Source organism: Mus pahari, chromosome X, assembly GCF_900095145.1.
Source record: "Mus pahari chromosome X, PAHARI_EIJ_v1.1, whole genome shotgun sequence".
NCBI classification, from domain to species: domain Eukaryota; kingdom Metazoa; phylum Chordata; class Mammalia; order Rodentia; family Muridae; genus Mus; species Mus pahari.
The window spans coordinates 131466798-131488828 of NC_034613.1; the positions used below are offsets into that span (position 1 = coordinate 131466798).

Genomic DNA, 22031 nt, shown 5'->3' on the forward strand with positions numbered 1-22031 from the left:
AAAAAAAAAAAAAAAAGAAGAAGAAGAAAAAAGAAAAAAGAAAAAGAAAAACCAAAGAGGGTGGGGAATTGAGGGCGTGGCATTTCATAAAATCCTGGGGATTTTGTTTTGTACCTTGAAAGCTGCCCTTTTAAAAGCATATTAGAGCATTGTTCCTTTGACCACCTAGTTTGACCTTTGCCAGTACACTGGAGCCGGTGCTCATACCTATTAAACATAAACAACCTCAGCCAAAACTCCTGGCAGACTTATTACAAAATCAGAGTTGAAAGATAAATGAAGGGCTGAGGAAATATCTCAGTGAGTAAACTGCTTGCTGGCAAACTTGAGGACCTCAAATGAAATACTCCACACCCACATAAAAAGTTAGGTATAATGGCACACACCTGTAACCCCGGCAATGGGGATTGGCGTATCAGAGGCAGATGAATCCCAAAGTCAACCCCAGTTTCCACATGAGCATGCACAGAAGAGTACATACATGTATACACGAATATACTACATACAATAAGTAAATAAGGGGAAAAAGTAAAAAAAAAAAAAAGGAAGGGAGTGGGGAAAGTATAGAGTGACTGCCTAACATCTAGCATTCACAAGGCTCTGGGTTCCATCAAAAGCACACATAAAAAAAGTCAAGAAAGAAAGGAGAAATAATTAAGATAGGCTTGGTGGCACACAACTGAAATCCCAGCACACAAAAAAGCAAAAAACAAACACATAAGTGAAATATTCACAGAAAAAACTATAAACCCTACAATACACTCAATGACCCCTAATTCTATAAATAACTAATTTATTATTCTAAAGAGGAAAGAGTGGGGAGGAATAAAAGAAGACTACTAATTTCCCAATAGAATTCCAGGATCAGTTCATAGTGCAGAAAAGGACATTCTCCTACCAGGCCAACTGAAGAACTGATATTGACACACACCCTTGTGAAAGAAAGATGGCCACCTTGTAAGAAGGTAAGTCTACATTCTTGTCCCCTGAACAGTAGACATATGAACTGCTTCCTTTCCCCATCTGAAGGTGGCACTATGAGAGAATACAGTCTCCCCTCACAACAAATTTGTCTTCCTTAGTAAAGTAGAAAATAGTCTACTTCATAGGACTGTAAAGAGACTATCATGGCAATCCAAAGCACAAATATACTCTGGTGACTGAAATACATCTATATGGGAGGACCCTGAGAGCTATCATGAGATACGATTCATGTTTGGATAAGCAAGGGCCCATACAATTCTATAGCTTTAGAAAATTTGTAACATGGGAGGGGCATGCAATATCGTAGGTGTGGAGTTGTTCTCTCCATCCATCTTTGCTAGGATTCCAGGGATTTGAACTTAGGTTGCAAAGCTTAAGCAGCAAGTGTCTTTAACCTGCTGACCCATTTCGCCAGTCCCAACATTTTATAAATTGCTAGTTTAAATTCGGTGTAAGCAGCCTCAGAGCCAGAATGACCAATTGTATTCCTTTATGAAGCATAGGGTTCCTCCCTATACACAGGGCCTCACAGACACCATGCCTAGAGGATGAAAGAGGGGAGAATGTAACAAGCCTGAAACACAAGAAAAAATTCCCCAAATGAAAATGCCTAGGCAAAGTTAGTAAATAAATGTTCAAAGCAGCAGCATTCATAACTCCAAAAGTGGGAAGAATTCAAATACCTGTCAGCAGATGAATAAAAAAATGTGGTCTAGCCGGGTGGTGGTGGCGCACGCCTTTAATCCCAGCACTTGGGAGGCAGAGGCAGGTGGATTTCTGAGTTCGAGGCCAGCCTGGTCTACAGAGTGAGGTCCAGGACAGCCAGAGCTACACAGAGAAACCCTGTCTCAAAAAAAAATGTGGTCCATTTATAAAATTGAATAGTACTGGATCATAACTGATGCATGCTACATCATACTACATATGAATGAGCCTCATAAACATTATGCTCTGTAAAACAAACTAGGCACAGATGACTATATAGCATGGTTCTGTTTTTATGAAATACCTAAACTAGACAAACCCTTACAGGGGAGAGAAATAAAAACACGTAGTAGATGCTATAGAGGTAGTTAGAGGATAGAAAGGAACTCCTAATGGAGGTACAAGAATTCTTTGGGGTTGATAAAAATGTCCTGGCATTAAAGTGATAACTATGAGTTTCAATAAGTTAAAAAAAATAACTCTTAAGCCTACACGTTAAAAGGAAGAATTTTAGCTGAACCCAGTAGCTGACACCTATAGTCCCAAGTACTAGGAAGTCTAATGCGGGAAAATTTCTTGAACCTAGGAATGTAAAGCCAGCCTGGGAAACAAATATAGCATATTCCCATCTGTTATGGTTATTGTTGATTGTCAAACTCACAGGATTCAAATTAACCTAGGACACAAGCCTCTGAGCATGCCTGTAAAGAGTTATCTAGATTACGTTAAATGAGGTGGGAACATCCACTCAAACATGGGTAGTATACACTTGGATCCTGGACTAAATCTACAGGAGAAAGTACACTAAACACAAAGATTCATTACTCTCTGCTTTTGGACTACAGGTATAATGTGACCAGCTACATCATGCTCCTATAACCATAACCTTGCTGCCACGATGGACTGAATCCTTGAGCTAAGCCAAAATAATTCCTCCCTTATGTTGTTTGTGTCAGGTTGCAGTAGCAATCTTAAAAGTAACTAATTTACCATCTTAGAAAAAAAAAACAAAATTAAATTAGCCTAGAGATAGCTCAGTGGTTAAGAATCACAAACTTAAATTAGCCGAGAGATAGCTCAGTGGTTAAGAATCACTGGCTGCTCTTCCAGAAGACCTGGGTTTGATTCCCAGCACCTACATGGTGGTTCACAACCATGGCTCCAAGCCTTCTTCTGGCCTCCATGGGCATCAGGCATACAAGTGTCACACAGACGTACATGTAAGCTAAAACAACTATACATGTAAAATAAAAAACCTTAAAAGATGGTAGGAGGAGGGATTGTGAAACATATAGTATCAACTTTTCATAACTAAACAAAAAATCAAGAGCAAAACTGGCACATATTTGTAATCCCAGCACTTGGGAGATATAAGTTCAAGGCTAGCCTGAACTATGTGAAAATCTGTCTCAATAAAACAAATAAGACACAACCATTTCTTCTCAAGACCTTCCCTACCTAGACACCCTAAGGAAAGAAACTTAGATACCATATGGTACATCTTCAATTTGAGATGGTGCAAATGACCATAAATACTAAACTTTAATTACTAAACTAAACAGTGGATCTCAACCTGTAGGTCACAACCTCTTTGGGGTCACATATCAGTTATTTATATTATGATTCATCAACAGGAGCAAAATTACAGTTATGAAGCAGCAACAAAAAAAATGCATGGCTGGGGGTCACCAAACATGAAGAACTATATTAAAGGGTCACAGCATTAGGAAGGTTGAGAATCACTGTGTTAAGAGAAATTCCTACAACTCAAGATCAGAATGCTTTCAAAGCTACAAGGTCAGAAAGAAGTGGAAACTATTTAAATACAACAATGCTCCTCTTTATCCAGGACAAGACCTTAGTTCTCTGTGCTCAAGTGTACCTCATAATCATAATCTCTACCTTTATATTTGTTGGGTCCTGCTGTTCCATGATCTTCCTTACCCTGGACCACACCTCTTTCCAATCACACCCACACCCACCAGATGGTGACTTCAGAAACAGCTAAAGCAGGAAAATACCAACAAACTCACTGGTTCATCAGGAGGCACTTAGATGGAATCCTTTCTGTTTGTGTCTATGCCCTTCCACCTGAGTAAATAAATAGATATTTAACATCTCACCAGGAAGATTATGTGACAAGTATATGTTCATGATCAACTGGTTATAGAAGTTTAATGAGAGAGATTTATCAAAGATGATTTCTAGATTTAGTAATAAACCTATAGTCAAGTTTAGAAATCCAGGAGATTAGAAAAGATAAATGATTCCCATTTGGCTCAGAACCAAACTCAGTGCTCTAAAAAAAAAAACTTAAGCCATCTCTCTAACCCCAAAAGCCATTTCTTAACATTTCAACATGAACAAATTAAACTTCTTTTGATCTGTCTTCTGATTACAAAGATCTGGCAGTATAATTCTTTTTTGTGTGTGCTTGTTTTCCTTTTTGAGATATGCCTTTATATAGCCTGAAACTAACTATATAATGGCAGAAGTTAACCTTGAATTCCTGATCCTCCCGCCTCCACTTTCTAAGGGCTGAGAGTTATGATTTCTGTGCCACCACACCCAGTTTGACAATGTGATTCTTAAGATAATTATCTTCAAGCATTTCATCATTAAGTCTTACACTGTTTCAGCACAGAATTCCTGAGTAAAGAAAAAAGTATAGTTATACTTCCACAAGGATCATATTATGTTTAAGCTATTAATCAATATATTTTCTGTGTCTGTGCGTGCTATGGATTAAACCCAAGACTTTGATCATATGAAGCAAGTGCTCTATCAATGAACTACAACCCCAGGCAATATTAAAATACCACCATGCCACCATGCACACAACTTTACAAACATATGTAAAACTAACACTGATAAATATCAAGTTGTTTGCAAATTTACAAACATATACACAATTAATATACAGATAAAATTTCATCAGATACAGAATTTGGATCTGTAGACAAAGAACTACCTTTACCTACTTCACAAATGCAGGAAGGACTTTCTGCTACTTACCTAGCATTTCCTCACATCTTCCCCAAATATCACCCTGCTGATCCAACTCATATGTATCTATGTGCTGCTTTTATTCCTCAAGGGAAGAAAAAGTCTGCCATTCAGGATTATAATTAGCTAATCTGATGAAGGCAGCTCCACTCATGACCACTTAACAAGTACCCTTCCCTGCAACATATTCTGCACTTAAAGCCATGTGGTTAAGAAAAGGACAGCACTGCCAAGGTACAAACTCCAACATCATTACATCACCCAGTCCTACCTGAGGGCTAATTATCTGCTCTAAGCATTCGCTCAGCTTTCTGCTCTTCCTCTACAGAATTCCCAAGTAAGCATCTACAGACCTGGGGGAAAGGCAAGACTAGCTAAAATTTAAATTACTGACTGAAAGGAAAGGCTAGAGTTGAAGAAGCCACAGGTGTGGAAGTCTCACATTACATAATGAGTATGTAAGGAATAAGCTGTGTGCTAACTGGACAACCACTGTGATGGTTCCAACAAAGTAAAATATGTCCTCCTACACAGGTTTCAAGCATTATATACTTTGTCCCTTGAGCATATTTGTTAAAAGAAAAACTTTTGATTAGTGCCAGGATTTCATTTGTTAGAACAGTCTGACTTAATAAGCAATCCAGGAACCAAAACACAATGCAGGTTTGTTTCATGTAGTAGTAGTATATATAAAGTGAGTGATCACGCTGCTCATACAGTAGTAGTACTCTGTGAATGACCACCATATCCTGGGAAACAACCCCATTAGTCATTCAAGGACCTATGTTGATGAAGCCCTGTTCTGAAACTTTATCTTTATCCCAACCAGGCAGAGGGGGACTTTGGGGTGGGGCAGAGTATGGCAGGTATAAAATGGCAGACATTACTTCTGTTTGGACTTCACTGAGGTAGGATGGTCACACAGCCATACATGCATGCATGGGAAGCAGCTACATGGAGTTTTCCACAAAGCACACTCACACTCACACCTGTGAATTCAACTCATTGAATGATTTTCTATTACAAATCAATAAAGGAGTGAGGTAAAATGTAGCCTGATGTCACAAGCATGTTTAGTGTTTATCCTTCCCACTAGTTTCATTCACCTTAAAAAAAAATCTGTAAAGTTGTGACAACTCCTGTTGATCTGAAAGAACATTTATATTATTATAAAATTAGCAAAATGTGTTATTGTTCATTTGTACTATAATAAGTATTACTTTAAAAATTTAAGAAAAATAATCACAATAAGCCTGTAGTCTCCTTTCCATAGGCCTAACAGTGACATCATTTGCCATCGAAATTATAGGACTAGGGTGTAACTCAGTGGGCGAACACTTGCATAGAATAGATACAGCACTAAGTTGATCATCAATACCACAAAATACTAAAAATAAATATAAAAAACAAGCTTTAAAAATCTTTGCAATTGAAGTATAGCTCAGTGAGAGAGATATCAACCTAGAATACATGAGGCTCTGGGTTCTATCTCTACCACCACAAAGGAAAAAAAAACATAAAATAATATAAGCACTGAAAATTGTTTACCTAGTCCTCAGGGTGTTCTAGTTTGGTTTCTGTTGTTGATAAACAAAATGAGCAAAAGAAACTTGGGAAGGAAAGGATTTATTTCATCTTATAGGTATTAGTGCTGTAGAAAGAGAAGTCAGAGCAGGAACCTGGAGGTAGTATGAATTAAGGCAGAGGCCATGGAGGAGTGCTGGCTTGCTTCCCACTGCTGGCTCAACCCACTTTCTCACACAAGCCCTGGGATTACCTGCCATGGGGTGGCACTAACTACAGTGGGCTAGGCCCTCCCCCACAAATAACCAACCAATCAGGCTTGCCTCTATGTCATTCAGATAGAAGCATTTTCACAACAGGGGTCACCTCTTCCCAGATGACACTAATTTGTGTCAAGTTGACAAAAAACTAACCAGCACACAAAAAACATCTATCAATATCTAGGGGTCTGTTTGGCTGTCACCAGCTGTCACTGAGGGGGATTAGCCTAAGATGACATCCTACCTTGCACAAATGACCTCATGATAAAGAATCATTTGGGCTGCTGCACCGCGGGAGGCGCATGGCGGGCATGGCGCTGGCGCGCGAGCATAGAAGCAGATGTCCTGGTTCTACTACCAGTACCTGCTGGTCACTGCGCTCTACATGCTGGAGCCCTGGGAGCGAACCGTGTTCAATTCGATGCTGGTTTCCGTGGTGGGGATGGCCCTGTACACCGGCTATGTCTTCATGCCCCAGCACATCATGGCTATACTGCATTACTTTGAAATTGTACAGTGACGAAGATGTGACCAGGATCCAGAGGTTCCTGGAAGAGATAGATCTACCTTGTGAAGTTGGAATGAGACCTCATCGGATGTAAGATGCGTTACGGATGTCCACATGACCAACCTTATAAATACAGAGACTTAAAAAAACTTCATGAGTAGAACAGGAAAAACCATCCTGGCTCATGTGTTGTGTTTTTTTCTTTTTGATTTTAACAGAGGCTCTTATATAGTAGCTTTTATCTATTTTAACATTGTAGTCATTTGTACTTTGATATCAGTATTTTCTTAACCTTTGTGACTGTTTCAATATTATCCAGTGAAAGCTTTTCTTAATGTAACTTCGAGTACATCTCAATTGCCTTCTATTTTTAAAACCTAAGGTCATTAGTTGAGCTTTACTGTTCTTGGTATCCTGCTATCATATGGCATATACATCTGCCTGGATATATTTCTACTCTTGACCAAAGTTTTGTAAGAAACAATACAGAATTTGGGGATGGGAGGGAGGATACTTTGAGAACTACTTACAAAAGATTTATCTGCAAGCTTGACCTCAGGAGTACGGTTTTAACTCCCTAGACTCTTAACAGCTTTTGCTCTAAAACTATTAAAGTGTTTCTTAGTAATGAAAAAGTAAAGATCTTGCTAACATTAATACAAGGAACATTTCACCTTTTAGATATTAAATTCTTATGTGGACTTATTTCCAACCAACTTTGACAATTCCTGTGAGTTTGGGTGACTGGTGGCCGACTTGTGTGATGCTGAGAAACAATGTGGAGCTTTTCACAGAAGGCATATTATATTCCTCTGAGGCAGTATTGACCCTGTATACGCTCAAGAGTTAATTTGATGTTGTAACAGGTGTCATGAAATGCATTTTCACATTGTGACAAAGACACAATGAGATGAATTGTTCAGAACCATAGCCAAAAGAAATGTAAACTTGCTTGAAAATCCTCTCACTCTTAGTATTTTTTTAAAAACAGTTTTTATTCCTTAGATGTAAAATGACTACTTAATTTTTTTTTATGTAAACTCATTAAATTCAAAGAAAAATGTAAAAAAAAAGAATCATTTGGCCCCAAATATCAATAATGTCCAAGTTGAAAAAAATATTCTTGTAGCCAAAACTATGGTATAAGGATTCACTGGGAATGGAAGAAAAGACAATAAATATGCCCAAGGAATTGGGAGAGGAAAGACTAGCAGAGGAGTTTTTGCAGAGGCAAGACTAAATCCTAGTCTATAGTGCAAAGGAAAAGCAACAAAAACCTAGAGTAATATCTATAAATGGACTGTTTAAGGATAAGAAATAAATGAAAGAGTTTCAATAGTTGGTACTGTACCTCACTGGTGGTCATGGAGAACCTATACTAAAGCCCTTGCCTAGTATACAAAAGGCCTACCTTCAGCACCTGGTAATTCAGAGTACATAAGAACAACCATTTGAACCAGGCAGTGGTGGCACACATGCATGCCTTTAATTTCAGCACTTGGGAGGAGGAAGAGGCAGGTGGATTTCTGAGTTCCAGGCCAGCCTGGTCTACAGAGTGAGTTCCAGGACAGCCAGGGCTATACAGAGAAACCCTGTCTCGAAAAACAAACAAACAAACAAACAAAACAAAACAAAAAAACAGCCTATGGTTTCCTCAACTAAGAAGGATATTGCAGTTCATATTCAATTATTTTCCTTTTTTTCCACTTAAAATGATGCTAGAGATCAAACCCAGGGTCTTATACCTGTGGATAAGCACTCTACCACTGACTAATTGCCCATCTCCCAATATTTTAGGGTCTCACTAAGTAGCCAAGGCTAGGGCAGAACTTACCACCCTCTTACTCCAGCCTCCTTAGTGTTGGGATTATCTATGTACCTCACTATCTAGCCTTGGTTTTTAAGTGATACACTTATCATCCTTCTACTAATACGCATTTTCCCAAGGAATCTAAAATGACCTTCCTTGAATTCAATACTGGCTTTGTTTTTATTTTGTTTTGTTTTTCTTCAACTAAAGGCAAATGTTCTATCAACTGAACCACATGCCAACAAAGTATTTTTATGGATTTATTTGTATTCTTTACTTTTAATTATGTGTACAAAGGGGGTTTATGTGCACATGTGAGAGCAATCACATATGGACTCCAGAAAAGAGCATGGGGGGGCCCTGAAACTAGAGTTACAGGCAATTTTGAGTTGCCTCACATGGATGCTAAGGACTGGTAACCCAACTCAAAGCTGAACCATGCAACCTGATGGTAAGACCCTATGATATATATGTCACTAGAGAAGTCAAGCTGGTACCTAACTAGAAGCTTCATTTCTACTAATTAGTGTTCATGGTACTGGAATGTACTTTGAAAAGAATCATCAATATCTCCCAGCTACACACCCTGTGACCTATAACAGTGACCTGCCTACAGGATAAATTGGTACAAGAGTGACACATATAGGGGTAATCAATCACTTTCTGGTAGGATTTAAGTCCACTCCATGAACTAGAACTCATACCTGACACTGATTAAGTGGCTAAGAACCTAAGATTAGATCATGGTCCTAGGGGAAAACCTAATACTATTATTCTGCTAGAAGAAACACAGCAATAAAATGACACCTGATGGCATTCTGCTACTCCCATAGATCAGTGCCTTGCTGGCCCATCAGAGAAACATCTTCTTACACTAGATAGGAATTAACAGAGACCCACAACTGGACAATGGGCAGACTCTGAAGCCATCAGTCCTAAATGGGATGGATTCATCAAATCCTCAAGGCTTTGTGATCTATGTGTAAGAGGAAGCAGAAAAGCAGAAAGACAGTAAGAGCCGAGCCATAGGTGATGACAACTTGAGGTAAAGTGTCTTCCAGATATAACTGGACACACACACACACACACACACAGAGAGAGAGAGAGAGAGAGAGAGAGAGAGAGAGAGAGAGAGAGACAGACAGACAGAGACAGAGAGAGACAGAGACAGAGAGAGACAGAGAGACAGAGAGACAGACAGAGAGTGGGAGTTTTGACACCAAATGTATAAAGTGAGGACATGACTGTTCCAAGGTGTAGTTGAAGGGAAGGTTTTTATTGTAGATATGAGGAAGAGAACATCTAGAGGCATCTAGAAGAGTCCAGAGCAGGGAAAGTAGAAGACCAAACATGGCCGTGGGGGGGGGGGCATAAGAGGGGGCCAAAGGGATGCATGACCCAAATGGCAGGATTATAGAGCAATGAGAAGCCTGTGAGCTAGAAAAGTTTAAGGGAAGGTGAAAAGAGCCAGGATGCTCTTTAACAGGTATTTGTGATGCTGAGAGCTGAAAGTCAACATGCCCTTTGGTATGCTGATAGGCACCACAGTTAGCCACTTCTGGGTTTCTTTTGGGCATAACAAATGCATGTATGAATTCACAGAGCCTATGGCAAAGCACTCAAGACCTGCACAAGTCCCACCCAGCACTGAGGCCCCGAGTAGTAAATGGACACAATCTCCCATCCCTAACCAAGAAGCTATCTAGAACTGATACCACCAGCAAAAGAAAAAGGGAATCTCAGTGGATATATTAACCACACGTCAGGGACAGTCTCAAATCCAGGAGTGGTTGGCCAACACAAAACAAACTCAATTGCATTTCTGTAGGGTTTTTTTTGTCTTATTTTGCCTTGTTTAGACATTTTTTTGTCTTATTTGTATTTTGCTTGTTTATTTTAATTTCTGGTTTTGTGTTTTTGTTTGTATGTCTGGTTTCATGTTTTATATTTGTTTGTTTAAGAGAGAAAACATAAAGGTGGGTGGGTAGAGGGGTGGGAAGGAACTGGGAGGAGTTGGAAATTGGGGAGGGAAAAACATAATCAAAATATACTATACGGAAAATATTTTTCAGTATAAAAAGAAAGCTGAATCATATGTTCAGGGACCACCAATTCCCCTCACTTGTCACCCAGCTGTATGTTTTAAAGTCCTAATAGAACTCTTTCAGAATCCTCCTGTTGGTTAAAATTCTCAGCACACATATGTCAAAAGAACCTAACCTTCCAAATACTGTACAATTTCTCCTACAAGGCCTTGGCCCCACACCTTTCTAGTGTCTGAAAGTAAAAGACGGCCCGAATAAAAAGGCCATTCAGCCTTTATACCCTGAAATTATCTTGTTGAATGTTTCCTCCTTGCCTGGTATGCAAAGAAAAGTTCCACAGACCCTAGGACTTTTGCTTGGAAGAGTTGGGCCATAAATCCAAGCCTATTTGCATGCTGACACAAAACAACCTCTGCAAGGAAATAATTCCAAAATGCATTTTAAAAAGTCCTCCTAAGTAAAGAACCATGAAATATGCAAGTACAAGTACAAAAAAAAAAAACCTATCTCATTATGTCCAAGTGAAAACTACTATTCATTATTCGACATGTAGCTCTTAGGCAAACTAGCTTTCTACCTGTATTATTTTCCCAAGAGATAAATGTTAGGACATGTTAAGCAATACTCCTACCTCAGCCAGGAAGACCGAATTCAGCACAATACAGAAGTGTGGGGCATAGCTCAGGTTTATAGTTTTTTGTAATGGTGGAAGCCTCTGGATTTATAGGTGTGAATCACATACTCTAGTGCCTCCCATAGGGAGAATCCTCCACGACTTGAAGCTGAAAGCCTCCAGCTATAAGACCTTGGACTACATCTTTAGGCACTGTGCCTGGCTTCCCACCCCCTGTGCCTAAAACATCTCTGAAGGAACAAGGATTAGAATTCCCCAAGGCCAAATTAATTTGCAAGCTGGAAGGGGTAATAAAGATATATTTGAAAGCCAGTTGGCAAGGCAAGTCTCCCAAGTGAAAAGGCCTTTCAGCACAAGAAAGAAAATTTACCTAGTGTTTTTAACCAGACTATGAATTTTCACGACAAATATATCTTTAGAATTACACTCATCCTAATAACTCTAAATCCTGCTGTGACTGCCATTGCATAGAGACAGGGGTTTTACTATTCTGAGGACTTATATAACCTTAGCACCCTAGTGTGAGGAGGTGGGGGTGGGCGGTGGGGAGGTGACCCAAGCTCTCTCAAACACTAACAAAGTAGTAGTTTGGCCTGCTGTGAACTGTGTGGCACACAGAAGTGAACCAAGATCCAGACAGAAGTTCACATTTATCTTTCCACTGCTAAATTCAATGATTCCCACTTTCAAAACTTCAACTAGAACTTCATGCCTTTAGAAAGCTCTGGATCAACAGCCAGCAACACCACCACCACCAGCACCACCAAAACAAAAAACCCTTAAGCATAGTAGCACACTCTTATAATCTCAGCACTCAGACTCAAGTAATTTGACACGGATTTCCAGGCCAGCTTGGTGAGGCCCTATCTCAAAATCAAATGTAGGGGATAGGGATGGGGCTCATATGGTAGAGTACCTCACTGTCTCTCAAAATCCCTAGCACCATAACCCATAGCTGTGGAGGCATAGAACTGTAAGACTTAGTTGGAGCCAAGAGGACAAGAAGTTTAAGTCATCCTTCTCTGTATACCAAGTTTGAGGCCCACCTGGGCTCTACGGAGACTCAATAATAAGGTCTGGGAAAATGACTCAGTGATTATGAGCACCAGCTGCTCTTGCAGAGAATTCAGGTTCATTTCCCACATGGCAGCTCACAACCTTCTGTAATTTTCGATCCAATCTATCTTCTGGCTTCTGTGGACACTGTATTCTGTGCACTTACATTCTGTGCAGGCAAAACACTTATGTAAATAAAATAAAAATAAAACTTAAAAAAAAACACATACACAAAAGGGTACAAGGAACAACCATTGGGCTGTTTTAACATCTCTGGTCTCAGGCCACCATGACCTTAACTCCACACAGCCTCTAAACTCCTTTCTCAATCGCTAAGGTATTATTGTTACACAGTAGACCTCACACACATACCCATCACCAACTGCTTGTCCTTGTCTATAAAACACTTCCAAGTATCCTATACCACTGTAGTGCACATACACAAATACACACATCAAGAATGTTGTATTTCCCAAAGACAATTTGAAAACTAGGTTTTCAAAAGAGTTTGCCAGGAAGGTCAAGCTAGCCCAGGCCCTGATGAATGTGTTCTTAGCAGTTTCTGGCATTCTTAAGGGGGGAAGGGGGCTTTAATAAAAGATGAATAGCCAGGGCTTCATTCCTTCTCCCTTGATAAACATTCCTGAGGTTGCAGGGGGCCTCCTGATACCCAGCTGGCAGATGCAGTTCTCCAGTTGGTGACATCATAGAAATGAGTTTGGTCTCCTCCCCCACTGAAATTCTCAGTGGCTAAATTGAAAAAGGAACAAGTAACACCAGCAAGACTTGCCTAGGAATGTCACTCAGTGGTAGAGCACTTGCAAAGCCCTGCTTCCATAATATAGGGGAGAAAAAGGCAAGGGGTGGGGGTGGGGACAGAGGGAATAACAACAACCCAGTGGTTCACCTACTTACAAATCACCATCAACTAAATAGAAAATTAACTGTGTAATATCCCAGTGCCCTGAGAATTTCTGAACACATGAATACTCTCAAAGAAACTGCAAGTTGTTCCTGTTTTTCCTACAATATCAGAATGAAAAAATGAAGTTTAATGTGTTTTCATTTTTTTAGTGGAGGACACGCATACGCATACACACACACACACACACACACACACACACATTTTGCTTGTTTGTTTGCTAACAGTAGCAAAAATTCAAGCTTCAATGTTATAAATATACTCAGAAGTTATGACTCCTAACGCCATCCTTCAGCAGAGGTCTTGTTGAGTTTCAGACCTGCATCTGAAATTCTATAAACGCTCCTACTTTTCAGGGAAAGTTAACGTCCTTTAACTTCAAACTGGATCCTGAGAAAAATCAGACCTTCTCCAACATCTATTTTGATTGCCCATAAAGCACACAGTTCTGGGGAGTCTCTGCTCTCTATTTCCTTTCTCCAACTACAAAAATGCAGATGAAGCAAGTACTTGTTTGCATTTTACTGTGTAAATAAAGCCTTTTCTCAAAGCCAAGAGCTCATCTCAAAAAAAAAAAAAAACAGATCTACATGAAAACACTGGAAATGCCAAGAGCCTTCAAACACGCCACCAAAAGGCCAGTATTTTAAAAAATAAAAAATAAAAGTCCAAAGTCTTTAAAAGAAAAAGTGACACATCAGGAGCCTAATAAATGATTTATAACTATAGATTGGGGGCATGTGGCAATGTCTGGAAACATTCAGACTATCATACCTGGAGACATGTGCCAATGGCCTTCAGTAGGTAGAAGCCAAAGAAGCAGCTAAATGGACTACAGTGCATAGAAAAGACCCCACAACAGAATATCAATGGTGCCAAGATGGAAAAACTATCACCCTACAGATGGCATCCAGTTACTCAGTATAAATAACACAGCAAGGGAGTTCAGTCACAAGCAGATAGTATCTGCTGGACAGGAAGCAAGACTCACAATCAGAGTCTGACTTTCAAGGTCCTACATAGGACTTGCCATGTCTGTGACTTCAGAGGCCACCATTTTACCCTCACTTGGTCATAGCTATTAATCCACAAAATGGGCCAATAAGACTTCTTCAGTTAAAAACCAGGACTAAATCAGCTGGTTTTTACCATCTCTTCTAGTTTTGTTTTGTCCTGTGATGTTGAAGATCATACTCAGCATCTTGTATAGCTACACACATCTCCAGTCCTTCCCAGTTCTAAGATATGTGCAGATCTTCAAATGATAGTCACATTATTATCAAAAGAATGTGTCCTCTTGCCGGGCGTGGTGACGCGCAGGCCTTTAATCCCAGCACTTGGGAGGCAGAGGCAAGCAGATTTCTGAGTTCGAGCCCAGCCTGGTCTACAGAGTGAGTTCCAGGACATCCAGGGCTACAAAGAGAAACCCTGTCTCGAAAGACCCCCCCCCAAAAAAAAGAATGTGTCCTCTTAAATTAGATCAAGCTACTCCCAAATCAGTATTAGCTAAACAAAAAAGTATTAATAAATAGAATTAAAATTATAATGAATATATAATTTAAGTATAAAAATAATATAGTTCTAATTAACAGAAAATTAAACAGAAAGCTCTGGTGGTATACCAAGGATCCAACATTAACTATTGCATAGATTTTTTTAAATGGAAAAAGAACTATCAGAAAAACATATTTAATATGCTTCAATAATATTTCAATAGCTACTAGAAAAGTAAAAATTTAGATGACAATTTTCCACTAGTATCTACAGAACAGTCTATTTCTAACTTTAATTTGGCTGTAAACAAAAATGTTGCCTTCATCCTTTTTTGAGATTTTATTTCACATGTATAAATGTTTGTCTGAATGTATATCTGCATAACACATGCAGAAATTGCCTGTGGAGGCCAGAAGAAGGTGTCAGATCCTCTAGGACTGGAGTTACAGAAGTTGTAAGTCACCATGTGAGTGCTTGAACCACCAATGTTCTTAACCACTGAACTATCTTTCTACCCAGCCCTTTGTCATTTTTAAATAATATGGCAAATAATTACCAGATTTCATGCTGTACGCAAGCATCACTGATAATCCTTTTGTTTTTACTTTTACTGTATGTATACTATGTTGTTCATATGGCTTTCAGAAACCAAACTCAGGTCATCAGGCTTAGTGGCAAGTGCCTTTAGGAGTTGAGTCATCTTGCTGGGCCTATCTACTAATATTCTTAATAGTAAAGAATTGACAAGTATATGAAATACTGTTAATTCTATACAATAGAACATGTGGTAAAAGTCCATGCATGTACACAAACACAGGAGCAACAGCATATGAATGTCTATGTGTGCATGGAAATACAAAAACCCCAAGTTGTTCTGAGTCCCATCCATCTTAAGCAACAAACCTATAAATTTTCAGTTATAATGAAACATGAAAAATTATACACAGGTGAGACTATAGCTCAGTAGTACAGCTTAGCATGGCTGAGTTTGGCCAGTACCTACTTCCATTTCTAAAAAGCTGAGAGCGAGCCAGGAGACCACCAAACATATGTAGAGTTTTGTAAAGCCAGGACTATTTGATACAAAAGAACACAAAATCCCTCTAGCAAATCTTTCCATTTAAAATAACCTCCAACTTTCTTATACAGTGAAAGCCCAAATGCTAGGGCCTAGAGAGATGGTTCAGTGCTTAAGAATACTTGTTGCAGAGGAGACACACTCACACACACACACACACACACACACACACATATATATATATATATATATATATATATATATTTTAAAAATCCTAAAATTTCATACTCAATTATTCCATCTAGTATACAAACAAATGTGAGGAAGATGGTTAGGAGTTCAAGGTTATCTCTGAGCTACATAGAAAGCTCAAGACCAGATGCTTGGAATACATGGGGCTAAAGATAGAAAAAAAAAAGAAAAAGGTTCAAAAAGGGGAAGAAAACAGATATATGCCAAGCATGAAGCCATTATATCTGAAATTCCAGTAATTGGAAGGCTGAGGTAGGAGGATTGACAGTACCAAACCATATCAAGAATATATCAAAAGAGTGCCTCAGAGGAGGAAAAAGAAGAAACAAACAACAGCAGAAAAAAAAAAGTGAACCGTGAAAGAACTGAGAGATGTACCTGATATTTTTTTAACTACATCAGAAATGACCTCTAAAGCCTTTATTAAAAAGCACAGAGGAACATTGGCTGCTCTTCTAGAGGACCCAGGTTCAATTCCTAGCACTCATCCATGTGGCAGTGCAGAACTGTCTGCAACTCCAGTTCCAGGGTATCTGACACCCTCACACAGATATATATATATATATATATATATATATATATATATATATATATATATATATATATGCAGGCAAAACACAATGCACAAGAAATAGAAGTAAATATTTCTTTTTAGAGCCACAGATGAGATTCTCTGTGGTAGTATAGCCCTGTAATACTAGCACTCAGGTGGCTGAGGGGCTGCAACTTTAAGGCAAGCTAGTGAAACTTAGTGAGCCATTGTCTCAAAAATAAAAATAAAAATAAAAATGGGGGCTGTAAATAGCTCAGTGGGAGAAGAGTACTTGCCTAGCACTGGCAAGGCTGAGTTCAATCCTAGCACTAAAAAGAAAAAAAGGGAGGGTACAGACTCGGACTTGGCATATAGCTCAGTGGTACAGAACTTGCCTCGCATGTGGAATGCCCTGGGGTTTTGATTCCCTGGAATGGCACAATCAAACTAAAAAGAATTCACTTTGATATAAAGGATTACATGGTGGCTAATTTTGTAACAGGGTGAGGGGTGATTGATCGATTTGAGGTCTTCTGCTGTTTTAACACCACCACCACACCACTTTTCAAAGTCAAGACCAGTGGGGCCACCTAATTTTTCACGCTTTCTTTTAATGCGAGTGGGAAGATAAGAAAATTTCTAAGTCACTTTCACACCTTCAAACACCGCTAAGGAGCCAGGAATATTTGCATTTTAAAGGAGACTTTGCCCTTAGGACTGGTAAGACTCAACTCTGCTTAGAGAACAGGGCCCTAGTTTCTTTTAACCAGAACACCTAAGAGATTGGCTTGTTTTTTATACAAGTTTATACATGTTTAGTTGGTAAGTATCAAGATAGATTGCATTTTAAGAAAATACCAGCCGGGCGTGGTGGCACATGCCTTTAATCCCAGCACTTGGGAGGCAGAGGCAGGCGGATTTCTGAGTTCGAGGCCAGCCTAGTCTACAAAGTGAGTTCCAGGACAGCCGGGGCTATACAGAGAAACCCTGTCTCAAAAAGGGGGGGGGGGCTGGTGAGATGGCTCAGTGGGTAAGAGCACTGACTGCTCTTCCAAAGGTCCTGAGTTCAAATCCCAGCAACCACATGGTGACTCACAACCACCCGTAATGAGATCTGATGCCCTCTTCTGGTGTGTCTGAAGACAGCTACAGTGTACTTACATATAACAATAAATAAATCTTTAAAAAAAAAAAAAAAGAAAGAAAGAAACGGGTAGAGTTAAAAAAAAAAAAAGAAAAATACCAATTCTAAAGCAACCTAAACACACACACACACACACACACACAAACACGCGCGCGCGTTCATTAATTCCAAGTAAGATCTCTTTTCTTACTATCAGAACTCAAATTCTACTTTAAAAGCACTCTGAAAAAGTTTTATTAAGTGTTGGTAGATATCCAGAGCGTGTGGATGTAGGACAGGAAGTCGAAAGTCAGCAAATATTGATGAGCTCCTGGGAATCGTGAAACTGCCTGGCAGCAGCTTCTAGTACGGAGTTTCAGACTGAAAACCGGTACAGATCAAAAGGGTAAAAACCAGGGGCCCTAAACAAGCAAACAAAAGTTGGGAAAGCTGTACCCACTCCCTGGATCCTGGGTCGTTTTTTTTTTTTCCTTCATCGCACGGCAGCCTCGCAGGTGTAGGTCCACCGTTGGACAGGCCAGGAGTTACAGGGGACTGCCAGGCCCTTTCCCAGAGGGGGAGGGGAAGGAGACCCGGAACAGGAGCCATTGAAACTACCAGTAATGTTGGGAGCCGCCCGAGGGCCGCTAGGATGGAGCCGGAACCACACACCTATGGCTGAACAGAACCCAGCACCCACAGGTGACTCCCAACAGACGCGCCCCAGAAAGCGAGGCCGCGAACCGGACATCCCATCCAGCGCCCTGAAACCCCGACCAGCCTTCTGGGTCCAGACTATCTCAGGACTGTCACGGGGCAGACCCCGGGGTAGCCTTACCTTGGTGATGACCAGAGGCTCGCCATGCTCCCGTCCGCCCTTCAAGGTAAAGCCCCAAGGGGCGCCGCCGCTCAGCTGCACCTCCACCAGGCGGACGCCGTCGGTCGCCCGCGCCTCAGCTTCGACCAGGCGCTCGGGCCGTGCACGGGGCTCGGCGCCCTCCATGACGCGGGGCGCTCAGCCCCTCCACACTCAGCCCCTCCAGCCGCTAATGCCCACGCCCATGCACTCCGGGAAGCACGAACCGGCCCACCACCTAGGAGCCTCCAGGCGTCAGGGCCACCGCCGCCACTACAGCCGCCGGCCACCGCTGAACTTGCTTTGCAACTTGGAAAGCGCTGCGCGGGCCGGACCAGGAGGGAGCGCGGAAAACGGCGCGGGGAGGGGAACGGGGAGGGGGCGGAGCAGGCGCGCTCCTCTTCGGCAGGGGCAGGGGAGGGGGAGGGACAGGCGCGCCCCCGGGAGCCGGCACGGGCGGGGGCGCGCACACGGGGTTTTCTCACTGACTGCGCTAGAGGTCCAAAGGGGTTTCTCTAGTGCGCTCAGCCGCTAGGGGTTAAGGCGCGCGCTCCGAGACCAGCGAAACCTGCCCGAACTGAACCCGGTCAGGAGTGAGGTCCCACGGCCCCTCCCGCCCAGCTCTAGAGGCGCTGATGGGCTCGGGGAGGGTTGGGCGCCACCGGGGAAACCCGTTGCAACAGGTGAGGTGGCGGAAGTGTCCAAACCGGACTAGGCGGGACCTGGAGGCGATCGAGAACCGAGTAGCTGCAGGCCAGCCCCTTCCAACTGGGAGCGGAATCGACCCAGCGCCTCCTCCTTTGAGCCAGTGAACCTCAGCTGCACAGGTGAAACCCTGGCATTCCCGCTGTCCTGTATGGCCGCACCTTTGCTCCAGCGCCAAGACTCTGGAAAAGCTGTTCCGAAAGCCATTAGCACACCAGAATGCCTGACCCCGGGCCACTCGCAGGCACATCCCAAAACTCTGGCCTGAGGTTAATTCTGGTGGCAATTCCTTGCAGCAAAGGGACTCTGGACCTGATCTGTTGAGGGTCTTCTCACTCTTGCAAATTCCCTTCTGTGGTACCAGCAGGCAAACATAATAAATGGCATCCATCCAGTTGGCACCATTGTCACAATTTAGTAGGCCTTTCTGCCACCCAATTCCTACCCTTTATGTTCATAAAATTGTGCCTCAAGTTGGGAGGGGATTGCCCTCATGTATGTGTGAGCAGCATGTGTGTGCCAGACAGAGGCCAAAAAAGGGCAGACCTCAGACCCCCTGTGACTGAAGTTACTGATCCTTCTGTGTCACCGTGTGGGTGCTGGGAACCAAACCCAGCTGAGCTACAATCCCTTGCCACAAGTTCTTGCTATACAGAGAAACCCTGTCTTGAAAAACCAAACAAAAACAAACGAACAAAAATGTGTTCTGCGTTTATATCTCTAAAGGAGGAACTAGTTGTTTGAAGTTAATGAAAGTTTACTACTCTTTACGTTTTTATTTATTAATTTTAGAAATTATCTCAAAATCTGTGTAGCCACAGATGACTGAATTCCTTTCTATTCTCTTGCCTACATCTCCCCAAGTGCTGGGATTCCAGGTATGAGTCACCATGCCTATTAATACTTTGCTGCTTTTCCATTTCTGTGAAACTAGCCCACCTTAGAAATGTATACACTGATAGGAGTTTACATGTTTTACAAAGGGGGAAAGGTTTGTTTTGCTGTTGTTATTGTTGTTGTTGTTATTGTTTCTCCGTTAATGTTTGTACTGTAGCTGGAGGCGGTTCCTGTTTCCCCAAACAGTTCTATCCTGATACTTTTAGTGCCTGATAGCACTGGAAGTTAAAAGCAAGGACAACCAAGAGAACACTGGACCAAGAACACCTTTAGGCTTGGTCGCTGTGAAGCTTGGATAGAGAAGTTCAACTCTAGTCATCTTTTCAAACAGACAGATGCATCACACAACAGAGACAGAGTGTCTTGCTTACTTTTTTTTCTTTTCTGTTTTCTTTTTCTTTCTATTATTATTTGTTGTTGCTAGTGGGGTTTTTGATTGGTTGATTGGTTGTTTGGTTGTTTGGTTTTTTTTTTGGTTTTTTTTTTTTTTGAGGTGGATTCTTTTTTTTGACAGGCTTTTTCTGTGTAACTTTGGCTGTCCAAACTTGCTCTGTAGACCAGGCTGCTTGGCCTCAAACTCAGAAATCCACTTTCTTCTACCTCCTAAGTGTTGGGATTAAAGGCATAAGCTGCCACCACCCAGCTGTTTTGGTTACTTTTCTATTGTTGTCATAAAACATCATGTCCAAGGCAACTTATGACAGAAAACATTTAGTTTGGTTTACAGTTTTAGAGGATTAGAGCCCATAATGGCTGATTAAAGGAACAACTGAGAGTTCACATCTTGAGCTACAAGCACAAGACAGAGAGGGAGAACACACCAGAAATGGCAGGAGTGTTTTGAAACCTAAACCACAAAACCTGCCCCTAGTGACATACTCCCTCTAACAAGGCCACCCCTCCAAGACCAAGTATTCAAGTATACGAGCCTATGGGGACCATTCTCTCATTCAAAACACCACACAGTGATTGCAGTGTTTTCATAAATCTATCATTATTGTGTGTAGCCATCAAAATCTTCATAATCCTCTTTCTCATCCTTCTCCATCTCTTTATCTTCTTTTGACATAGGTTCTTATTCTGTAGCTCATGCTGGCCTTGAAAATTACTGCGTAATCAAAGCTGGCCTCCAACTCTGGACCCAGCTGCCTTTGCTTCTGGAGCACTGGAATGCAAGAGGGCCTCAGGACACCCAGTATCCTTAACAGTTTATGTTCATTATATACTAATTGTCAGGTTGCCCATCTGGCACTTTAAAGGATCATACCTTTTCCCTAAGTTCTTTCTTAAGCTTAGGTGCAATTTCATAGTTTCTGGCATCTGTTTTGTAGCCTTCGTGCTAGACGTTGGTCCCTGTTGTGTATCCTGTGACTGCGCATGAGGCTATTATTGTCTGTATTGACATTGGTAAGTATACTAAGGAGACTGGGTTGAGTTATATGGCTGCTAGAAGCAAATGACCACTTACCTTCCTAAATCCACCCATCCAAGTTTTTTGGGGGGTATCCAAGTTGACCGCATCTGTCCTTGCTCTCATCACACCTAGATTTCTGTTTCTCAGGTATCTTGTGAAAATATCAAAATCTTAAAAAAAAAACAAACAACTATTTATTTAATGTATGAGTGCTTTGCTGCATATGCATCCGTCTGCCTGAAGAGAGCATCATATCCCCCTATAGATGGTTATGAGCCACCATGTG

General features: G+C 41.2%; 1 protein-coding gene and 1 pseudogene across 3 annotated transcripts in view; one reads left to right on the forward strand and one right to left on the reverse strand.

Annotated features, from left to right (window-relative positions):
- The window catches only part of Shroom2 (shroom family member 2), a 158109-nt gene extending 139101 nt beyond the window's left edge, over window positions 1–19008 (reverse strand). For both annotated transcript variants that reach the window (XM_021187851.2, XM_021187850.2), the window contains exon 1: window positions 18712–19008. In XM_021187851.2, the coding sequence (XP_021043510.1) occupies window positions 18712–18876 (165 nt within the window). In that variant the 5' untranslated portion in view covers window positions 18877–19008. The remainder of the gene's footprint in view (window positions 1–18711) is intronic.
- LOC110313512 lies at window positions 6782–8033 on the forward strand (annotated as a pseudogene). The gene has a single exon (XR_003843021.1). The product of XR_003843021.1 is annotated as a serine palmitoyltransferase small subunit A pseudogene (transcript).
- Window positions 19009–22031: the final 3023 nt, after the last annotated feature.